Source organism: Chanos chanos, chromosome 1, assembly GCF_902362185.1.
Source record: "Chanos chanos chromosome 1, fChaCha1.1, whole genome shotgun sequence".
NCBI lineage: Eukaryota > Metazoa > Chordata > Actinopteri > Gonorynchiformes > Chanidae > Chanos > Chanos chanos.
The window spans coordinates 22,672,747-22,692,477 of NC_044495.1; the positions used below are offsets into that span (position 1 = coordinate 22,672,747).

General features: G+C 38.4%; 1 protein-coding gene across 1 annotated transcript; it reads right to left on the bottom strand.

The window, feature by feature from the left end:
• Window positions 1-330: 330 nt before the first annotated feature.
• On the bottom strand, window positions 331-18,183 carry LOC115812183 (mucin-19). The gene is made up of 43 exons (XM_030774704.1): window positions 18,151-18,183; window positions 17,916-17,951; window positions 17,543-17,768; window positions 17,153-17,282; window positions 16,823-16,886; window positions 16,598-16,680; window positions 16,205-16,409; window positions 15,995-16,120; window positions 15,541-15,661; window positions 15,185-15,320; window positions 14,995-15,072; window positions 14,836-14,905; window positions 14,583-14,720; window positions 14,267-14,410; window positions 13,836-13,930; window positions 13,602-13,734; window positions 13,101-13,344; window positions 11,444-11,459; window positions 11,201-11,355; window positions 10,892-11,030; window positions 10,443-10,547; window positions 10,028-10,222; window positions 9,333-9,575; window positions 8,635-8,791; window positions 8,204-8,314; window positions 7,769-7,901; window positions 7,631-7,659; window positions 7,364-7,544; window positions 6,058-6,245; window positions 5,518-5,712; window positions 4,687-4,915; window positions 4,332-4,540; window positions 4,175-4,247; window positions 3,514-3,692; window positions 3,071-3,140; window positions 2,850-2,959; window positions 2,715-2,746; window positions 2,441-2,591; window positions 1,686-1,723; window positions 1,469-1,576; window positions 1,269-1,308; window positions 963-1,043; window positions 331-419 (listed from the first exon to the last, which is right to left on the bottom strand). The coding sequence occupies exons 1-43, from the start codon at window positions 18,179-18,181 to the stop codon at window positions 331-333; spliced, it is 5,316 nt and encodes a 1,771-aa protein (XP_030630564.1). The 5' UTR covers window positions 18,182-18,183.
• Window positions 18,184-19,731: the final 1,548 nt, after the last annotated feature.

Consider the following 19,731-nt stretch of genomic DNA (forward strand, 5'->3'; position numbering starts at 1 on the left):
AGACCATATTTTAGGTACAATCACAACTGAAGTGATCCAAAAAAAAGAGACCAGGTAAGAATAATTATACCATACAATAACAATCATTTAACAGCAGAAAGAAGACAATTCGAACCATTGTTGTCAAAAACAAGGTAGGTGCACTACCACACACACTCTCACAAACAGAATTTAATTTTTGGGTTCTGACTAAGCTTTTCCTAAATTATCAGTCTGGCATGATATAATTACACATCCAGACGGCTTAACAGTCTCTGCACTCACAGCCTGTGACATGTCTGTAAGAATAGGGTTTAGGGACATCTCCAGGGCACGTCAGGTTAAGCATTCTCATCTCATAGCTCTTCTCTTGACAACACTGACAACCAGGCTCAAACTGAAGTATCCACCCTGTGTGGCCTCCTCCAGACCGGGCCCACCTGACACAAAGAGCATTTAACATTGAAAAACCAGGAAATGCATTTTTAACTCTGAGACAGGCCTTACTACTGGACAAAGTTCGCAGTGATTACGATTCATGGACGAAATTATTAATGCATGTCACCTGATTAATCTAGCTTTATAAAAGCATTCAATGATGTGTCGACACTGCCCCCTAGAGGCCTAAATACTAAATCCACTTTATGTTTCTCATGAATGTGTGCAATATATGTCCATTCATGGTTTAATTATGAATGTATGATTCATGTAACTTGCTGCATAAACATTAACTAGGCATATTTACTTTTTCTGTTATCTCACTAGTTCATATGTAAATATGTGCATGTGTAAACAGAAATAACAGAAATAATATAGCTCCTACAGAAAGGCATGCATTATAGCATGCACAAACTACAATATCTGGATGCTTCTGTAGGTCTAAAAGAAGTCATCATAAATTGTGGCTTTATTCACTTGTCTTTAGTTTGTTAAATACCTGGATTACAAGTATTACCTGGATTTTGCATTGCATTGACCCTCACAACTTGGTAGTTCCACTTCTCCTGAACAGTTCTCCAGTGTAATGTTAACCCATAACACTCTAGCTGCACAAGTTAGGTTACCTGTAAGAATACATTTAAAAAAAGGTGCACTGACTCTATGTGGCAGTTGTTTAAGACTGACCATTGGATGGCAGTATCTCCTCAAAAAAAAGAAAAATCTACAATTACACAAATTACACTGAAATTCAAATAAACTCAGTGCTCCATTAGATTCAAAACACCCTGCAAATACATGCTTAGACTTAAGCTGTCCTCTGTGCTCTTCATTTCTGAAAATCCACTCACATGTATAGCAGCAGTGGTGTTCATCCCAAACTCGAAATTCCTAAACAACAACACGAAAGCAGAAACAAGCAGCGAATAAAAGTACTGTCAACAACTTTCTATTCCTTACTTAAAATGTTAATGTTTATAATGTGTTTAAATCCTCAGATCATAATCATATCTCTGATTTAGTGTGCCTTTAAACATAAGTGTGATCATACCTCAGCACAGCTCTGCTGAGGACAGACCCTTCTCTCCACCTCTAGGCCTGTCCTCAGGCAGCTAAGAGACAGACAGGGCTCCGAAGGGTCTCTCCATGTATCTCCAACCTGAGCACAAATCAAAATAAATAACAATTTCAGATATCACAAGAGGATCATTTTACACTTAGCTGTGCAGAAACATAAAGAGTTTTCAGTAAAGGCATATTTTTTTTACCTTATATGTTACACCTTTGTACTTGCATGTCTTCTCAACTGCAGCAGAATATAAAAAGTCATTTCTGATGAGCTGTTAGTACACTGAGATATTCTGAAAATTTTAATACTAAAAATATACATGTAGCTGTTAAATTAAGTAGACTGAGTAAATGAGTTATTCAAAAGAAATAATGTGTGTCCACACATTTGTTTTGCCTGAGTTAATTAAACAACTGACATTCCATCATTCTTCACATAAACATGGTGGGCAGGCAGATTGACCAAATTTTCAAGCAGGAGGTTTCATCATGAAAGTTCATATTGAACTTCAGAGAGAAGGACTATTATCAGCGAATAAAATAAGACTTCAAAAATATGCAGAGGTCTACTGAACAGTGTAAAATAGTCATATAACTGGATGAGTTATCCTTCACCCTGTTCCTAAAAAGCAGACAAGTGAAAGTATAATAGAGAAAGAAACCTAATAGCCCAGATGCTTGGCTTAAAGTCAATGCAACACTTATAGTTGAATCCCTCAATTAGAATTCCAGACACTGACAGAATTTATATAAAGATGCATTGTAAAAGTTTTGTTTTCTCACTGTGGCCCAACACCCTGTTTAGACCTCTTAGTCGGTGTTTCATTTATTTTAGCATGTACCTGTACCTTAAATGTTATCATGAGGATCATTAGTGAAGTATTTCTTAAAAGACTTCATCCATTATACAATACATATATAATAAAGGGCAGTATATGATAAATAGTTATGGTACCACAAGATAGTTCATTGCAGCAGCCTGGCACCAGTTCAGAATCCTGCCTGCACAAAGGAGATGGTCCTTGGGATTCTGGTCGACATTCTGTAGTCCTGGTCATGTTATTACAAGTGCATATGTGGCATTCTGACATCCAAGTCTCTCCCAGCTGAGTAACATGAGAGTAGAAGAAAGAGTGAGACAGGAAGAAAGACCATAAACCATAAACGCAATCACTGCTGTAATCTGTTTACATTTGCACCGTATTAACCTCTTGATAATGCGACCTCACCTGTTTAGGCTCTCCCAATGGGCCTTTACAACCTGAAGTTGAAGAAAAAATATGGTACATCTCATTTCATATGAGCAACTCATAGTCCTGTAAATCTAGATTTCAAGAGTTCTAAGGAAGTAGTGAGTCACGTACCAGTGCATTCAGAAACACAAATCTCACTGTTTCCCTCTGCACGGTATTGATTCTCAGGACAGAAGCAGCCTGCCCTTGGTTCATCCAGCACTCTTCCATTCACAGGTTGTCTGAAGGAAGCGCAGGAACAATACCATCAGTTACAATATTTGAAGACATTTCTTTTTGTGAAAATACTTTCTTTTGTAAAAATATTTTATAATAGTGCTGATCACTCTCACCTTCCATTACAGTAGTTATCTAACTTGTGATGACACTCTTGGAACACCATTCCTTTTGGGCAGGGGACACCTGAAACAGACAGCAGTTTCTGTCAAACTAGAGAAGGAGGTAACCAAGTATAATAACATTTTAATAATAATATAAAATTTTGCACATGCTAGAAAACAGAGAGGGCATAAAAGGTCAGCTGAAGGGCTGACTAGATGATACTTTAATGTGACAGGATTAAGAACCTTACAGAATGGGATAGGTCTGGAGACATTCTAAATGACAAAAAATGTCCAAAAGACAGTGTCCATTCTGGTTTTACAAAAGAGCAGAATTTGTTGACCCAATCATGAGACATACTCTCTCTGATACTCTGATGGGAGATGCGTGGGAGCACATTTTCTAACCTGACAGTTTTCTAACCTGTCTATAACTATGAGACTAGTTAGATTACCACAAGTGCCATTAGTCAGGTGTCTCCAGTCCACACATATATCCAAGGTCTTGCACTCTTCTGCTGCCTGTGAAAGTGCTGAACAGGCCATTTTCGGTTTCCCAGATAGACAAACATCAAACTCGCAGTTCCTCCTCAGACTAACGAGATCCATTCTTGTGCTGCACTCCTGAAACACCCTATGATAAATAAATAGGTGTAAATATGAAAAACTATAAGAGGAAACAATACAGATCCACACACACACACACACACACACACACACACTGTATTACCTAGTGAGTGAAGACTCTACACAGCATATTATTGTCTCTCTATCAAAATAGTTTTTGTGATGAATCAGAAATATGCCACTTTATTGTGACATAAATACAAATTACAGAATGGGGATGATTTGGAATATCCCTGTACTAAAACACTTCCAGAACATCCTCCAAGAATAGCCACAACACTTGAGAGCAAATCAAATTCCACAAGTATAGGACATGCTTACGAGGATTCAAGGAGATCACAGAGTAGTGAATGGCATGGCGGCCTTGTTGTAGGTTTGCTATATGGTGTTGTTGGAGGTGTGCCTGTTGTGTTATTTTCTGTGCACTCAAAAGAACGGAAAGCATTTTTACAGTAAGGCTTCTGAGGATCATCATAGGTCCATTCATACGCAGTCCTATCACAGCAGGTTTCATCCTCGATCCGACCACTCCTACGCACACAAGATCCTCCACCACACACTCCTATGCAGTGAACAAAATAAGAGTGACTGCAAAGAACATTTAAGTACATTAACACACTCGATCTGTTTTTATCATGATACCTACCACACTGCCCTTGGGTGTTGTTGTAAAAATATTCCATTGCTAGGGTGATGATGAGCGTATTTGATGATGTGAGAGACACATATGAACGGATCTCATCCATATAAACTGAGGCCAAATACCCAGTTGACTCAAATCTGATCCCTTTCTCCTCATGAGGGGGTTGAATAGTAACTTGATTTAGAGTGGGCTGTAAGATGGGAGCAGACAAACTTTAAATGGAAGTCACATACATTAGAAATTCACACCATACATAATACTATATTGCTGTGTGTAATTATTCATCAGATATAACACATTTAATATTCACTGCCTTTCAATAGTATGTACTTCCAAAAGACCTACCAGCACTCTGTACTCTGAGTCGATTATTGTAAGGGTGATTGTGTTGTTGTGGTACTTAAGAACGATCCCCTTGGCACATGAGCCAGGCAACCCTGGTATGCAGAAATAGTTGTCCACAACCACACTGAGATTGTAACGAGGTACCCTCTCCTCCACCAGAATATAAGTGCAGTTATCCAGGAAGTCAAATGTTGTACCCTGGAAGGAGATATAGTGAGGGTCCCCATAAACATCACACTGACCTATAACAGAAGAAGCAAATGAGAATGCCTATTAAGTATAATTGCCTTCAATATAATGATATTCTCAAGAGCAATCAATACCAAACCCAAAGACATGAGTTTAAACAAAGAAAGATGTAGGACTTTAAGTTACAGGGGAGATGCATGGAGGGAGGACCTATAACAAAGAAAAGAGAATTACGCCTCCTCTGTCCCACAGCAGAGGGGTTGAATTCCACGGCAGGATACTCCTCTCTCCATTTACGCGCCCTTTTGTTTCAGGTTAGAGACTTCAAAAACTTCCTTGTAAAGTGGACTCAGATAAAGTCATACATGGTTTAAAAAAGTGCTACTCAGTACATCTCTTACCCTAAGCTGATAAGTTGTTTCTAGTAATTGTTTCACATAAGACAAACACTCTGTCATAATACTAAGTGGTTTAGGGAAAATTTACTGAAGCTGACATTATGGACTTCCCACTGAGTCAATATTTCACATATTTCAATGACATGCAATACTTTTCAGGTGTGCCCTCAACACTCTCAATAGAAATGACTATGTGCAGATATTACATATCATACAGACATACACCGACATGAAAAAAAGACAGAATAGGGACATACAGTCACATTTCCAGGTCTTACAGCACCCATCAGACACCTCTCTCATCTTGCCTCTCGGGCATTGTGGCATGACTGTATCAGGGCATCTAACAGTGGTCATATCAATTGATCCATTACTGCACTTCTTATGGAAGCAATCCTCTGTCCAATTGTACCCATCTTTCCAAGTTTGGTTCCTCTTCAGATCCTTGCAGTCTGTTTGAAGAGAAACATACAGAAACAGTCTGATCTACCGAACCATTTAACTGTGATTTAATAGTTTCGTTGGTCCAAAGGCTGCAACACAAACTCTGACTGTTCAAGGTATGTATTACAAGTCACACCTCAGCACTCAACTGCAGATGTGCCACACAAACGCTACGGCAGAAACAATAATATAGCCCAAAATGAATACCAGAAGGAGTATAAGGAGTATAAGGAGTATGTACCTTTAGAAGTCCCTGTGGTACTTGGGAGTTCTGGGGTTGTTGATACAGTTGCAGCTGTGGTAGGCTCAGAAATTGTTGACCAAGTTGTGTTAGTCACGTGTTCTGTGGTTACAAATACAGTTGTTGGTTCTGGAGTAGTTTGTGGCATAGTTGTGTGCCTCCAAGTAACTGATACAGTTGCAGCTGTTGTAGGCTCTGAAGTTGTTGCCAAGGTTGTGGTAGGCAAGTATTCTGGGGTTGTAGATGCATTTGTTGGTTCTGGAGGAGTTTGTGCCATAGTTGTTGTGTGCCTCAGGGTAGCTGACACAGTTGTAGATGTTGTGGGTTCTGAAGTTGTTAATTCAGTAGTAGTTCTAGATTCTGGTGTTGTTGATGTAATTGCCGTATTTGTTGTTGATAGAGCTTCTGCTGTTGTGGATTCTGGAGTTGCTGATATACTTGTAGGTGTTGTGAATTCTGTGGTTGCTGATTCTGTTGCACTTGTGGGTTCTGGGGGTGTTGATTGAATGATGGTAGTTGTTGGCTCTGGTGTTGTGGATATAGTTACAGCTGTTGTTGGCTCTGAAGATGAAGCTGACTGCGATATAATTGTTGTGGGCTCCCAAGATGTCAGTGTTATAGTTGTTGATTTAGAGTTAGCTGTTGGTTCTTGAGATGTTATTGTAATTGCACTTGATGTGAGTTCTGGAGTTGAGGATTGAGTGGTGGTAGTTTTTGGTTCTTGTGATGTGGATATAGTTGCAACTGTTGTTGATACAGTTGTTGCTTCCAGAGTTGTTGATGTAGTTGATAATAGCTGATGTGCAGTATTAGTGTGCCCTGCTGTTGACAGAGTTGTTGACCGAGTGGTGGTAGCTGTGAATAATGAGATTGTTGGCACATTAGGAGTTGTGTGTTTTGTAGTAGCTGATTCAGTTGTGCTTGAGAGTTCTGAACTAGGTGATTGAGCAATAGTAGTTGTGGGCTCTGAGGTTGTAAATAGAGTGGTAGTTGTTATTCCTGCAGTAGTTACTGTAGTGGTAGTTTGTTCTGGAGTTGTCAATACACTGGTAGTTGTTGTGGGTTCTCGGGTTGTTGGTTGAGTGGTGGTATGTGTGGTTTCTGGAGTGGCTGATACAGTGGTATTTGGTTCTGGAGTTGTTAATACAGCAGAGGTTATTAGTTCTGAAGTTGTTGACTGTGTGGCGGAGGAAGTTGTGGTTCCTGCAGTAGTTGCTGTAGTGGTAGTTTGTTCTGGAGTTGTCAGTACACTGGTAGTTGTTGTGGGTTCTCGGGTTGTTGGTTGAGTGGTGGTATTTGTGGTTTCTGGAGTGGTTGATACAGTGGTATTTGGTTCTGGAGCTGTTAATACAGCAGACGTTGTTAGTTCTGAAGTTGTTGACCAGATTGCAGTTGTTGTGGACTCTGAAGTTGTTGACTGTGTGGTGGAGGAAGTTGTGGTTCCTGCAGTAGTTGCTGTAGTGGTAGTTTGTTCTGGATGTGTCGGTACACTGGCAGTTGTTGTGGGTTCTGGAGTTGTTGGTTGAGTGGTGGTATTTGTGGTTTCTGGAGTAGTTGACACGGTGGTACTTGGTTCTGGAGTTGTTGACGTTGGAGTCTCTGTGTGAAAGATTTTAATATAAACTCTTTCCTGTTTATGGGTATTTGAGAATATAAAGAAACACTTTTCTCATTTTCACGCTTACCACAAATGATACGTCCTTCAGCACAAACACTGGGGGTAAAAAACATATCACAACATATTATCAGGTGGGTAGGAAGAAACAACATGAAAACAAAATGATCCTTTATACCATCATGTAATGAAATAACAAGTGACTCACCATGTCCCATTTACTCTTTCACCAGAAAGTATCAATGTGTCATTGAAGAAACAGGTACAGTTAACTGATGTGGTGCATTTATCTGTGTTCTCATCATAATACGGCCTCTCTGCTGAGCATCTTGGATAACAGCCTGTGAGGGTAAAATGTTTGAGTAAAATGTATTTCTGTGCTTCCACTTTGAGTTCGCCTTTAACATTTGGTCCCTCTTACGAATCATTCCATAAGAGGAAACATAAAGCTAAGATAAAAGTTGTCATAGGAAATTGTTCTTGTGAGTGGAAGGGTAGTTATCTTTTTATCTCATAGGTCCCTAAAAATCCTAAAAGCACCAAAGCAAAGACTCAGAAAGCTCGATAAAAAAAAAAAAAAACAATAACAAAATCAATAGACATGTTACATTATAAAATGACGATAATGAAAAGAAACACATACCCTCAAGCTTTCCAAAAAAGTTATTGTTATTGCCACAAGTCTTGATCTGACCACATGGCTCATAGTGCCAACTGTATTGCCCCTCTTCATTATAATAGTCACAATACACAGCTGTGAGAACAAAAAGAATCAACTTAACAGAATAATAGCAACAGCAAATATCAACAGACCTACGGGGGAATTTAGAAAAATATAGAAAATATGAAAAACTATACTTTACTTCAGATCACACCAAATCTGTCTCGGCACTCAAGGTGATGACATAACATATAGTTATCATAAGCACAGCAGACTGAGGAGAATGCTGAGGTCTCAGATTTCCTTGGGCACTTGGTTCACACTCTCCATATCCCTCCTCTAAACACTTAGAGAAGTAAGATAAGTTTATCACTAATGGTTTTATTTTGAATTCATTGTTCTTTGGTACGTACGGCACAAATCTGGAGTCCTCCATTTGATACAAATATTCTGTTCACTGCAAGCTTCGGCATATGCTGCCACTGCTGTACAAAACCCAAGGAACTTCCCCTCAAACTCACAGGAGCAGGACTCAAGAACACAAGCTCTATAGTAGGGCTCAGGATCCACCTTTACAACACAGCACGTACAAACTTCATCAGAAAATACGGATGAAGACATGCTATATCAATGGCAGTTCATATAATTTATCATCAAATATTTCTTTCTTGTAAATTTGGCATGGTATATGGTAATTAACAAAGAACCCAAAGATGAAACAAAATCTAAACAAAAAAAACATTGTGTCATATTTTACAATGATTTGTCAGCTGACTAATACAGTTTGAATGTCAACTAAATGAGAGAATGTTGATGGAAGGACTAAGTGTTTAAACAGACAGTAGAGGAGTAATGTAACAGAGGCTTGATATACTTGTGTGCAAATAAGGCCTAGGATAGACAGCCCACTTAACTAGAACTAGGGGCAGACATGACTGATACATAAAGTTGCTTTTAAGTATACTGTACATAAGAGCTTTTGAAGGAATGATCAAAAAAGAAACTATGATTTAAGCAAAAGCACATACTTTTTAAACTTAAGCAATTAAAACATTTATAGCAATCACTGAGTGTGCCTAATATCCTGGATATAGGGTAATGGGTAAAGAACCTTAAGATGACAGTCTGCAAAGGTGCTACTGTGCAGGATCATGCATCGGCGTTCGGCCCAGGCTGCACAATATGAGTGACGCTCACAAGGAAAGACTTCTTGGAACACATCTGAACATGGGGGGACAGCTATCTTCCAGCTGTTCCCAAACTCAAGGGTGCTGGACACCTCAGAGGAACCACTTGTAAGCAGGTCATTCTTCTCATTTGCATCAAAGTTTCCACAAAGTCCACAAACTCTGCTCTGTCATTCCCAAAAAAAAAAAAAAAATTACAGTTAGTTCCAATTTATGGTCATATCACAATATCAAAATCAAAATATGTTCACGAAGCATAGAACTGATAGAACTGTAATTTTTGCTGCAGACTACTTAGATGAAGATTTAGCACAGATTTCACTGCAAATACAGTTATATCATTAAAACATGAAATTTGTTGGACTTTGAGATTCTCTATATTGACCTTCTCTATATTAGCTGTTAGCCTAATATGCTAACTGTGTATTTACATCTTAATTCAGGTGGTGCACAGTTACCACTGCAGAGATACAAACTGCTATATTAAACTAAGGACCACATTACCAATATGTTAGGGAGATATGTGACAGAGAGCAGTTTAACAAAATATCAAATCTGTCTCTGCACTTTATACCTAGATAGCACTCACACCACACTTACACATGCATAGGTAGCTTACCCTCCATTTGGCCTCCAGCAGGATAGTGACTCTAGTGTGTTTGTCCCAAATTACAGTCAAGCCATGTCTGGGCACTGAAATCACAATGTAAAGGCCAAGCACATGGACTGAGTACAGGGACTCAGCCTGAAGCAAAGACTGCCCAAGAACTTCGCGCCTCACCTTCATATCGTTAAGCGTCAGCATGACCTCTCCCTGTTCCACACAGACAAGACACTCAACATCTCCCCACACAGACTGATGCCACCACACTTGTTGTTTCTACCAAAATAAACTGTACTGTTTCAAATAACTGGTGAGACTTTCATGCAGAAACCAAGATTAGCCAGTGGCCATGATGTTTACAGTGTAAAACTGATGCCACACTTTCGACTCCACACTAAATGTTAAAAACAAAATCCAGAAACTGGTTTACCAGGAGCTCCACCACAATAGTGCGGGAACAGGTCAACAGTTCGTCACAGCAGGGAACACTCTCAGCACTAATGACAAACGAACCCTCAGCATCACCACAACCATCCTAAAAAAAACCAAAAAAACAGCAGACACATATACTATCAACTACGTAACTATCTTACATAGACAAGTCTCTTTTGCATTTGAATGAGTTTTCAGAAAGAAGAAGCAAAGACAAAGATCACAGATTTGTGAGAGCTGTATCACAGGTTCTTCAAATTCTATCTAGAAGTGCATATGCAATGCTGCCCACTGCTCCTGCGTCTGTTGTGTGTTCACTACTGGTGTGTTGGATGGGTTAAATGCAGAGACAAATTCAGTGCTCACTGTTCACACTGTTCTCACTGTGTGTGCAATCACGGAGACTTTACTTTAATAAGGAATGACCACTGCGTTGCCATAACTCACCTCCACAAGTACATACTGGCAGTTCCCATCAAAACGGTACCATTTTGAGTCAAAAGTCTGGTAATGTCCATTACCATAAACTTGGCATTTGCCTGGGCATGGGTCACCCACACAATGCCACTGTCCCCGACTACAGGTGCTGTGAAAAAAAACGAACGCAGAAATACTAACATGCCTGTTTCAAATATTTAGAGTTACATGAAAAGGAAGTGCTCAAAATTAGACATCTTCACAAATAATCTGTTTAATTATTTCTAGTGGCTATTGTAGCAAGTGGGTATCACACATGGGGTGACGCAAAACATTTACCATATTTTACAGTTTGTCTCCACACTCTGTCCAGATGTGTATACTTTCCCACTGAACACACATGTGCAGTTTTCCAGATCAACACAAACTCCATTGTGATCTTCATATTGACCCTCTGGACAGTAGCATCCATTTATGCAGTTCTCAAAAACATTCTTTAAATAGAAAATGCAAAACATTTTAGCTTGCAGTTTTAAGTATATATTATACATTGAGCCATTTTAGTTTGTTTAATACACTTACAGCTGGCTTGCTCAGGCTGTCACATGTCTTTTGAGCTGTGTTCACAGCTGAATGCAAACAGTGCACACAAACTTTCCCTCCTGTGCAGGCTTGAAACCAAACATGTCAACATAATAAACACTTAGATTAAACACACACATTTATTAACAATTTTAATAGATATCACACTAACATGGAGACAAATAAGGAGTTCTACCTAGCTGAGTAATCAGTTAAACGGTGCTGATTTCCAAAGTCAAGATAATATGTAGTAGATAACAAAGGGTTTTTGCCACGCACTTCAGCTCAACCATGAAAAGGAACTGTTGTTTCACTGTGCTTAGTCTAAGACATAATTAATTACAAGTGGTCCAGAATAATAAGTGATCAAAGCTGTTCCTTGTTGCCTGTAACAGATATTTTTTCATAATTGCCAGCTTCATTTTAATAGTTTATTATTTCATAAACAAATAAATATAATGTAGATATATTTTATTGATACTAAATTTTAGTTATATTTATTTAATGAACAATACATGGAAGGCATGGAAACAAGTTAAATATCTGAGAATAATCAAATATTGCAGAAACCAAAATGTTTATCCCTCTTCACCATTTAGTCTAATAATCAGGTCACACATATTGTAAAAAGAAAATATAAAATGTTTAAAATATACACTATTAATAGGAGACAAAAAATAAATATTTACCACAAGCATCCGAGCAATTCAAGTGACCATCTTCACAATTGCTGCAAAAGGCATAAAACATAATTAAAACATGTACTCTCTCACTCATTTTCAAAGCCACTTATCCTAATTAGGGTCGTTGGGAGTGCTGGAGCCTGTCCAAGCGTGCAGTGGGAGAAAGGCGGGGAAACACCCTGGACAGGTCACCAGTCCATCGCAGGGAAGACACACAGACAAATACACATTCATAGCTAGGGGCAATTTAGTGTCTCAAATTCACTTAACCTGCATGTCTTTGGACTTTGGGAGGAAACCCACACAGACACAGGAAGAACGTAGAAAGGACCCTTGCCGCCCGACTGGGAATCAAACCCAGGACCTTCTTGTGGTGAGGCAACAGCACTACCCACTGCACCACCATAAAAAACATTTAAATAATTTTAAAACTCTAGACCACCAGATGTCCTCAAAGTGGTCAAAAACACAACTGTACGTATAAATTCAAGACATCCTTTTTAGCATAAAGGTACACAGAAACTCCTTGAGTCATTCACAGGACAAAGAATAACAAACAGGCTATTTATAATGCAAAGGGCCTGTTGGCATGCCATGGTACATGTAATGTCATAAAAGACACACTGCCAATAAGATCTTTGTGTTGTGCTCTAGAAATACTAGAAATACTAGGTGTAACTGTTTACCCTATTCATAGTTCGTTTTATACCTCAGTTTCTGGGCCAAGATTCGGTTTGTATCACATTTTGATTTAAGAGAAAATTTAATCGACTCGGATCTAAGATTTTTCTTTCTTTTAAATTTAAACATACACATTTAAGACAAAAGAACCAACGACTACAGAACGACAGTTCTGAGTTCTGGTTCAAAGTCATTACACCCCTGTTATATGGTGCTGTAAAGTATGAATGGCTATTAAAAATTTAGAAGCTTTATGTCTCACGTGGACCACTGCTAACACACAGACAACTCACCACTGGCGTCCATCAATTACCACAGGCCCTGGTGGCACCAAACCACCCTGGTAGTGGCATGTACACTGAGCCTTTGGGCTGCAGGTGAGTGCACTGTTCAGGTGAGTGCCTGCTGGGCAGCCACAGCCCTCCACTGGGTCGCTCTCGATCTCACACGTGGGATCAGATCCTGAGAGAGCTCGGCAGCTACGATTACAAGCTCGCATGGTGTAGTCAAACTGAAGATTCCCCCTACACATCAGTGCTGAAATACAGCATCTCAGTACATCATCTCATACTGCATGGATTTATATGTCTACAATGGGGTCCATCATTTAGAGCATACATTGGAGTTTTATAAATCTAAGTACTACATCTCATTTTAGATGGGCAATTTTTTTTTTATTTTAGACTATTACTGAGTTTTGTTTTTCGATTTTTTTTTTTTTTTTGCAAAAAATAAAAGCATGAAGTAAAGACACAGAACATGGACTAATCTGATTGGGAAATGCTGGCACTCACTGCAGTTTGCTGCTCCCCTCCAGTCCCCAACAACAATGCCCTGACTGACACATGCCTTAGCATAGTTGCCGAGAGCAACGCATAGACATTCTTGAACTCTTGTTGTACAGAGACAGGTTCTTTGAATACATGCCTGCAAACAGCAAAAACAAGAAAATGTGATTGAAAGAAAGATGTTAAGTTTTCAGCACTGCCTAAAAAGAACAGCCAAAGTAGTTATTAATTTGTCCATACCTGGAGGTAGTAGTCCACTGGTACATAATCATGGCATGGAGCAAATATGCCATTTGGGTCCCTCAGCTGGTAACACTTGTCATCGGCAAATATCTCTGAAATGATTAAAACAGACCACAACGTAAGGACTAATGTGAAACATCCACCTAGATATTCCTTTTTGCAGTTGCAGCACCTCAGTCAATATGTTACACTTGTGTTCAGCGTACAAAGGCGACTGTTTTATCTCAGTACAATTCCCATGACTGCTGTTCAGCTGATTTGAATCAAATAAACTGATTGCATTCACCATGCATTTAGGCATTTCAGACCTTGCAGTCAATAACACTTCCCTCAGGGTAGGCAAGAAAGTTAATGATTGAGTTTCAAATTCATCCTTAACTCACAGCAGGACATGAGAAGGCAGCACACCATAAAGTAAGGGACTGTACCGTTGTCGCGGTTGATGCACATGGGCATGTCACGACAATCACCGACAGCCCAGGACAGGGCAAAAGGTTGTGCTGCATTTTCAATAATGCCACTGCTAGCGGTAAAGTCATCCGTCGTATCATTATTGTTGTTTCCACAAAGTCCTAAGATGAAAATACTGTCAGTCAGAAGAACACTTCTGTTTAAAGTGAATCAAATAAGAATAATTAATTAATAATTAATTATTAAGAATAATTCAAATAAATAAGAGGGCTATTTAAATCCTGTCAAACTAATATGTTTCAGTTCATAAAATGCTTGCAAATTTGCCAGCACCTTGGGTAATTCCACTTTCTGTTTCTGGCAAATAGACATATATTTGAACTTCTGGAGAGATCTGGACTTGCATCTTCATGCCAAAATAAGTTTGGACCAGAACATAAATAGATGACTCCCAGAAGACTGTGGCATACTCTGATGGGAATACAATTAATACACACGATAGAGCAAACAATAAAAATAAACACATAAATAGTTTCACAAATCATAAATAGTTTTTACAAAATAATTTGCATTTTGCAACTCTCACCAGTCTGGAGTAGGTCATGTATTTCTTCATTATCACGTTTTACACTATTAATAGAGAAGGTATATTTTTCCTGGAGGGGAACATTAAATGTAGTGTTAACTCAACTATTCTTTATTACAAACACTAGCATCTGAGTAAGGTCCAGAAAGAGAGACTTACCTGATTAACCTGCAGGAATACTGTTTCTATACGAACAGCCCTCTCAGATATTTCAATGGTTAATGTCCAGTTCTGACCCTGATTAAAAGGAATATTTAAAAAAAATAAAGGAGTTTACTATGTAAAAATTATGCAAACTATTTCACAAATTGCTCAGTTAAAATAATTAATATATGTTTACATGAATTACCCTAGCAGCCACATATGTGCATTTCATTGGTAGAGTATACTGTTTTCCATCGAATGTTGTCACATATTGACCCTCAATAATACATGGGGTTGAGCAGGTGTTTCCAGAGCAAGCCCATTTTCCTTTAATACACACACTGAAGGAAAAGGGAAATATAAATTGGCTTGAAGAGATCAACAGTGACTGAGTACTGCCATGTACGGCATATTCCAGAAATATTAGTTTTAGTCTTTATTTCATATTTTACACATACAACTCCTATACAGTGTATAAAACTAACATTACTGAAGAGATTTATTTCTAGACAAGATGCTATGTGATAGAGAGAGTAAATGTTGCGCCTAGATTCCTGGTACCATGTCTGGCATTTTGTGCTGCGCTCTTCTCCAGGCCCATGGCTTCTCCCAGCATGAACACATGGGCAGTCTGTTACATTCACACAGCGATGGCCTTCAACACGGTCATTCAGGACCTGACCTAAAAGGACCATTTCACTGTTACTCATAATTAGTTCAATTAAAGCCATGTCAGTAACTGACCCTTGGGAAATGCAGACATAATGTTAGAAGGGCTTCAATGGTAGTCATTTCATGTTCTAGACTTAAAGGTCATCCTTGAATGATTACATTTCTGGAAGTACAACATTTTATCATAACATTATTGATAGTTACGTGTGATCAACGATCAGCTCTTAAGACCTCAGTCATTTCATAGTTTGTCTTAAACCTGGGGCATCATCATCCAAAAACACACATACATAATGCTATTTCTGCTTTACTTTTAATGAATATGATACCAAAGTGAGCCAACCTTTCGGGCACACACATGTGCTGATAATGTCCCGATCAGTGACTCGGGATGAAGGGTTGGAGCAGGTTGGCAGGAAGGCAGGACCCAACTCTCGATAACTTAAGTCTCCAGGACAAGATGGCTGAGCTGCATAAGGTTTCAACATTGACAGTTACACTTCTTTGTAAAAGTAAGGAATAATATTACTCAGAATAAAAGTACCTCACGTACGGCATCTTGTGATTCCTCTCCAGCGTGACCAAATATGGGTTGTGTTGCCACATTTGCGAACAATTTCTTCAAAGAAAGAACATCGAACTTCCACGTTGTTTTCATAGCCATAAATGTTCTGCTCACACAGATATTTGAAGTGCATGTAATGCATTTTCTGAATGCTGAGGCACTCAAAAGCATTAGATATGAATTCAACACATACCTGAAAATATGGGGAAAAAGTTGAATCATTTTAGAGTATAGATTCTTCAGATATTGCTAAATAAAACTGAGTAGAATAAATCATCAAAAGCAAGTCAACACAAAACACACAATAGTACAAGAGAGGGGATTGAAATATCATTATGATTACATTTTATAGCAACAATCACAGCAAGACTGCAAACTTACGGGGTTAAGTTGCTGAACGACATCAGTAATTGTACATGTTTGATCAGAGAGTGTGCTCTGAGAAATTAACCTCTGTTTGTCATCTGAAAAAAGATTTTCTTTTTTAAATGACACATTTGTATCATTTGTACTGTAAATAATTAACAACAACAAGAAAAGAAAGAAACTAAAAAAAAGCTGATGTATTCTTTTAACTTTGTGCAATCCCAGTTATGAAATTTTTACCTTGCGTGTTAAGTTGGCCACATAGCCCACTCATTTCCTCCACTAACTCCTGGTCCAGTTCCACCTGACAATGCATAAAATGTAAGTCAAGCTAAATAAAACAGACACAAAGCATGTTTTCTTGAACTGACACAATTTGATGTGATTTCAGAAAACAACTACCATGTCAAATTTATGGCAAGAGTCTTCTGTTACAAAGACAGAGAATTAAAGAATAACCTATTTTTCACAAAATAACTAGGCTGCTATCAGATTGCTAAAAATCAGCAACGAAGCTGAATGCACAAGCTGCATTGTTTCTCTTTTTTTTTTTTTTTACTCTCTACTGACCCAGAGTGAGCTGATGCCTCCCGGCCCACTGCTCCAGGTGACTGACACAGGTAGAACCTTACTTTGTAGCTTGGTGTAGATGCCGTAATGAAAGACATGTTGATACGTGTGATCATAAGGAAGAGAAACTCTGGTGAAAGAAAATCATGTGGTTCAAATTTGTTACGATAGGTTAAGTAATCCCTCTCGCCATCTATCATCAGCATCCAGATTATATCAAGGCTGAGTAAGTCACGCTCAAGTAATGCTTATTTACACAACTATGAATTAAGGACCACACTCACATGTTTGCCATGGTTTCACATTATCATTAATCATAATATTAGAATTCTAAATTAAGGGGTATTCCTAAGGTGTTCTTTTAAGATTAAAATAGAGAACGACGGGAACCTTTTATTTTCCACGAAAACAGAGCCGTTCTGAAGGACAGTCATGACTTTGTTCACAATGATCTCCACTCTGTCCATAAGGCCAGTATTCCCCCGATGTATGGTTATGTCACAGTCAACACCGCGCCCACTGAAGTGCGTGAAGGTGAAAGGACACGAGGACCGCACATAGTATGTACTTCCATTAAAAGGCTGGATAACCCCACTGCCAAAGGTCTTACACATATCTGTAAATAGACATACCTGTGCTTTAAAAATGTATAAAGTACATGCATTTGTAACTTATTAATGACTTCAGAAAATAATGAGATAAAAGTGAATTTGCTCTAAACATACTTATTTGACAATGACTGATGAACCATAGAACTACTTACTTTGACCTCTGCCAGTAGCTGCAACAAGATTTTGGCCTGAAAAGAACAAAAGCAAATACAAATACTTTTTGGGATCACGTCCAGCACAACTGCATCAACAAAAATGATAATCATTCTAACAGATATATTTGGGTAAAAATATCTTTTTAGGCATAACACCCATAATGTCTAGAAAATCTCACAAGTTTTATCACAATGAGAGTGCCATGTAATTCTAAATCTAAAATCAACTTACGTGCAAAGAGGAGCAAGGCTAAAAAAATCATCTTTGCACGGCTCAGGATCAAATGAGTATCTAAGGACTGAAACGTTCCTTCTTGCTATGCCTTTTATGATCAGACCCCACAACCTGTTTTGAATAACATGAGGAAGTGAACTTCAGTTTAAACATTCAACTCACTCCACTGAGCCATTCAATGAACACCCTGACAATACAGAAAACAAGATTTCATTTCTGTCAAAAGCACCTGAGTAACTCAAGAAATGGGACTGGAATTCTTTTATTTGACAGCTCTTTGTGTTGAGCATTCATGTCTTGTAAGGCTAAATCTCCTTAATTGTTTGTAAATTTTTCCAAGAGGTCTGTTGTGCACAGCCATCTGGGACCGAGGGACTAAATTACAGGAACAAAGTGTTAACGGGAACTGGTGGAAGCCTGGTGTCATAGCCATTTCAGTGAAAGTCTCTTGAATCAGTTTACACTGTATTTCTATTCAATTGTGCATTATACACATCTCATTTACTTTCTAGTTTCAGAGTTACACTTGACGAGCACAGTTCCTTTTACTCTATCCATCCTCGCCAGTTGTGGAATAATGTAGACATAACACAAATATGACAACATAATTGAACATTCTTTGCTTTCATAAGGTATATCAACTTCTTAACAGAGAAGTTAGAGGGTCACATTGTAAAACAGGATATGCCCTGCTCTCCCTGAGTCAGGTTTCTAATGGTTGAATTATTAAATCCTTGTCCATCAGGATGTAAGAAGGGAACATAAATATTCCTTTCTACACTTCAAAACTTACATCATTTTCAAGAGATAAATGAAGTTAATGTTAGAAGAGCATTACCTTAAAAGTTAGAGTCATGGAAACAAAAGCTGAAAACTAAGTTAATAATCACAGTTTCATTATACATGGCTGTGAGACTGATGGTGCATTGTCTGAGGTCTTGATCACTGAAGTTTATAAATAACTGGAATTAACGTATGCAATGACATCTAATCAATTAAAAAGTCTTTTTAAGTGGACGACTGTCAAAGTCAACTAGCAGGGAGAGCTGGTTACTCTTTTCAGCACAATATATGTTTTGTGAGTGTAGTATACTAAAAACAGAATCCCATGGGGACTGCTTCATCAATAAACTAAAGTTATATCCTCAGAGCAGAGACAGAGTTATGAAAATTCACAATGTGTTTTCTGTAATTACAGCTATCATGATAATACAAAAAACAAACAAACAAACAAAAAACCAAAACAAAACAAACAAACAAACAAAAAAAAAGCTTTTGCTCAGCTGGATACAAATTTAGCCCTGTAGAACAGCTTGTGATAGTAATAAATCTAACCATTTTATGTTGGGAAAATGTGTATGTACTTGTGTATGCCACCCCCTGTCAAGATTTACAATGATTGTGGTCTCAATAAATGCTTTACAGTTTAACTTATTCATCTGCCCCCATCAAACTTGTCAAATCACAGGTTCACTGGGAACACAGGGAGAGTAAATGAACAGATCAACTCTTGTACAGCCTGTAGGCAAATACAAAAACAAATGTCATTACCCTCTGTCAGAAAAGAACCTCTGAGCA